Source organism: Stegastes partitus, unplaced genomic scaffold (genome assembly GCF_000690725.1).
Source record: "Stegastes partitus isolate 25-593 unplaced genomic scaffold, Stegastes_partitus-1.0.2 Scaffold1402, whole genome shotgun sequence".
Lineage (NCBI taxonomy): Eukaryota > Metazoa > Chordata > Actinopteri > Pomacentridae > Stegastes > Stegastes partitus.
In genome coordinates, this window is record NW_007579133.1 from 77,012 (window position 1) to 79,628 (window position 2,617).

The 2,617-nt window shown below is 43.9% G+C and overlaps 1 protein-coding gene across 1 annotated transcript in view; it reads right to left on the reverse strand.

The window, feature by feature from the left end:
- The window catches only part of slc30a8 (solute carrier family 30 member 8), a 9,967-nt gene that overhangs the window by 1,850 nt on the left and 5,500 nt on the right, over positions 1 to 2,617 (reverse strand). Inside the window, exons 6-7 of the mRNA XM_008299317.1 lie at positions 1,597 to 1,709; positions 24 to 129 (exon numbers count right to left, since the gene is read on the reverse strand). Coding sequence (XP_008297539.1) covers positions 24 to 129; positions 1,597 to 1,709 — 219 coding nt within the window. The remainder of the gene's footprint in view (positions 1 to 23; positions 130 to 1,596; positions 1,710 to 2,617) is intronic.

Consider the following 2,617-nt stretch of genomic DNA (forward strand, 5'->3'; position numbering starts at 1 on the left):
GTGTTGCCATGGTAACGTCTCACCCTCCATCAGGACAATCAGGATCTCCTTGATGATGGTGGCGGTGGTGCAGAGGACCAGGATGGAGAACAGGAAGGTGCAGATGGGATCAGCGATCTTATACTCAGGCTGGAGGAGAAACAGGAAGCAGGAAAGAGTTAAAGTCTGCATCTGTGGCCATGACTAACTCCAGTGATTCTGTTAATAATTAGAACTTTATTGGTGGAACATCTTCAGAAAACAAAACTACAAAGTGCTATAAAATTAAACAAAAGGCAAATCAGACAAATAATGAAAATAAATTCAAACAAGTCCACACAGTTTTTTTAAACAGTGTATTGAAGACAGCAGTTAACGTTCCTTCAGCATTAAAGATGATGGTTCGTGTTACTAAAGTAACCCGACAAGTTTAAACATTGAACTAATGACCCTAAAGTTTAATTTATGGTGGGATTTAGCCAAGTAATTTACATACGAGGGTCTAAAACCCAATAAATTCTATATTACATCTGACTTTACCTCCACTGTATTAGATATCAAGCTGTTTGTATTTATGACCTGAGTCATTATTACTGTGCATGTAAATTACTGAACTTAATGTAACTAACATGAATAATAAGGCTGAGATCCTCCAGTATTAATAATTACAGAGAATAATCTGATTTACTGAAAGCTAAAGTTATGTTCTACAAAAATACACTTAAAAACCAACAAACCCAAAGATTCATCTGTGAGCAAGTTTTGTTTTTAATGATTCATTTTTTTGTGAAGGTTGTGTTTGAACTGTTTAAAGAGCGATCGGTAAACGAACCAACATGTTCATCAGATAATCGGTGACATTAAACCACCAGCAGCTGATTGCTGAACATCCTCTAAACAACAGCAGCATCACATTTCTACTGAGAGTCAGCTCTTTGGTTTTTGTGATTCAGACGCTCTGAGGCTTCACCGAGGGTCAGGTCTGATCTACTGAAGGGTTTAAAGCTGTAAGATCCTAGAACCAGCTGTAGATCTCACAGCACCTGGCGGTTAAATCCTGGGTGATGGTCTGTTTTAATCTGAGGGACACTTCCTGCAGAGAAGCTTCAGCGTCTTCACAGAGAAGAATAAAAAGACAAAGAGCTGCTAATTAAAGAACACAGAGACGATTAATGGCGTCTTATGTTAGAAATATCAGGCTCAGGAGGGTTTAAGCGAACAGACAGACTCTGTTCTCCTCAGTCCTCACAGGAACTCTGAGTCTGACGGACTGAAAATATCAGAAACTCATCAATGAGCTGCAGAAACCCAAATTAAAACCAAGATCAGTGACTCGTTCTGGAATAACTTCATGATTCATGTTATTAGAATATTTAATCTTCAGTCTGGTGAGAGTTTATTTCTGTATTTTACATTTTATATGAGAGCAGCTACTGACGTTTATCTACTGCAGGAAACCGACTTCTGGAAACTTTGTTCAGGTTTTTAAGCTTCACACACTTTGATGAATCTAATTCAGATGTTTCTCGTGTTTATTTCCTCCCACAGCAGACTGCAGAGGCTTCATGGAGTCCCACATCCTGTCCTCTTTACCGTCCAACCACAGACTGCGGTTACCTTGAAGAAGATGATGATGGCGCTGATGAGCACGCTGACGCTCTGCAGCAGATCTCCAATGACGTGAACAAACGCTGCTCGGACGCTGGCGTTGGCCTGCCGAGTACTCCGACCTGGAAACAAGACACGCAGGTGAACTCTGGGTTATGAGCTTCCAGGAGTTAATGCAGAAACACAGATCCAGCTGCAGGGTTCAGCTTTTATCGTTACAAACTGTAAAAACCTGAAAACAACAGCAGGTCCAGCTGTGAACTCAGCATGACGTTCATCCAACAGACGAGTTCTGATCAGCATGAACATTCACCTCCATAAAGCACAGACACATGTACAGACCTTTGGGTCACTTTAGCGTCACACATCAAACCGTTTCAGAGATAACTTCATTCTAAAGCTCCCATCGACCCACTTCCAGCAGGTTTTCTCAACAACAACATCTGAGGAACTAGTAAAGATAAAAACCTGAGAGTTTCTCTGTTCACGTCATCGACTCAGACTCTGTCATGCTGGACAGGAGATCAGCCGGTGATATGTTCTGATCCACATGCAGCTGCAGGTCACAATAATACAAACATGTGGAATACTTTAAAATCAAACACTGGGTCTCGTAAAGCAGGACGGCCGCCTCGCCACCGCGCTCCCTCATCTGAGCCGTGAAGCTCCAGCAGACAGGAGCTGCTCAGCATCAGTCCTCTCCGGACACTTGTCCTGCTCTCTGCTGAAGTCCAGAGAGTTTTACTGAGCTTTTAGTTGGAGAGGCAGCAGCTCTGTACAGGACGTGGAGAAGACGCAGACGGGGCAAGCGGGGCATTAGAATCCGTAAGCCTCCAAACACCACTCCCATCCATCCACCTGGCGAACCTCGGCTCCCTGCCCAACAACATGGACGAGCTGCTTCTCCTCCTGAACAGATCCAATAAGGACTTCGCTTCACTGACACCTGCTCAGTGAAGCGAACCTGACGCCGGACTTCACCTGCTCGGCTTCTCTCTCCAACGCACGGGCCGCGTCACGGAGCTACCGG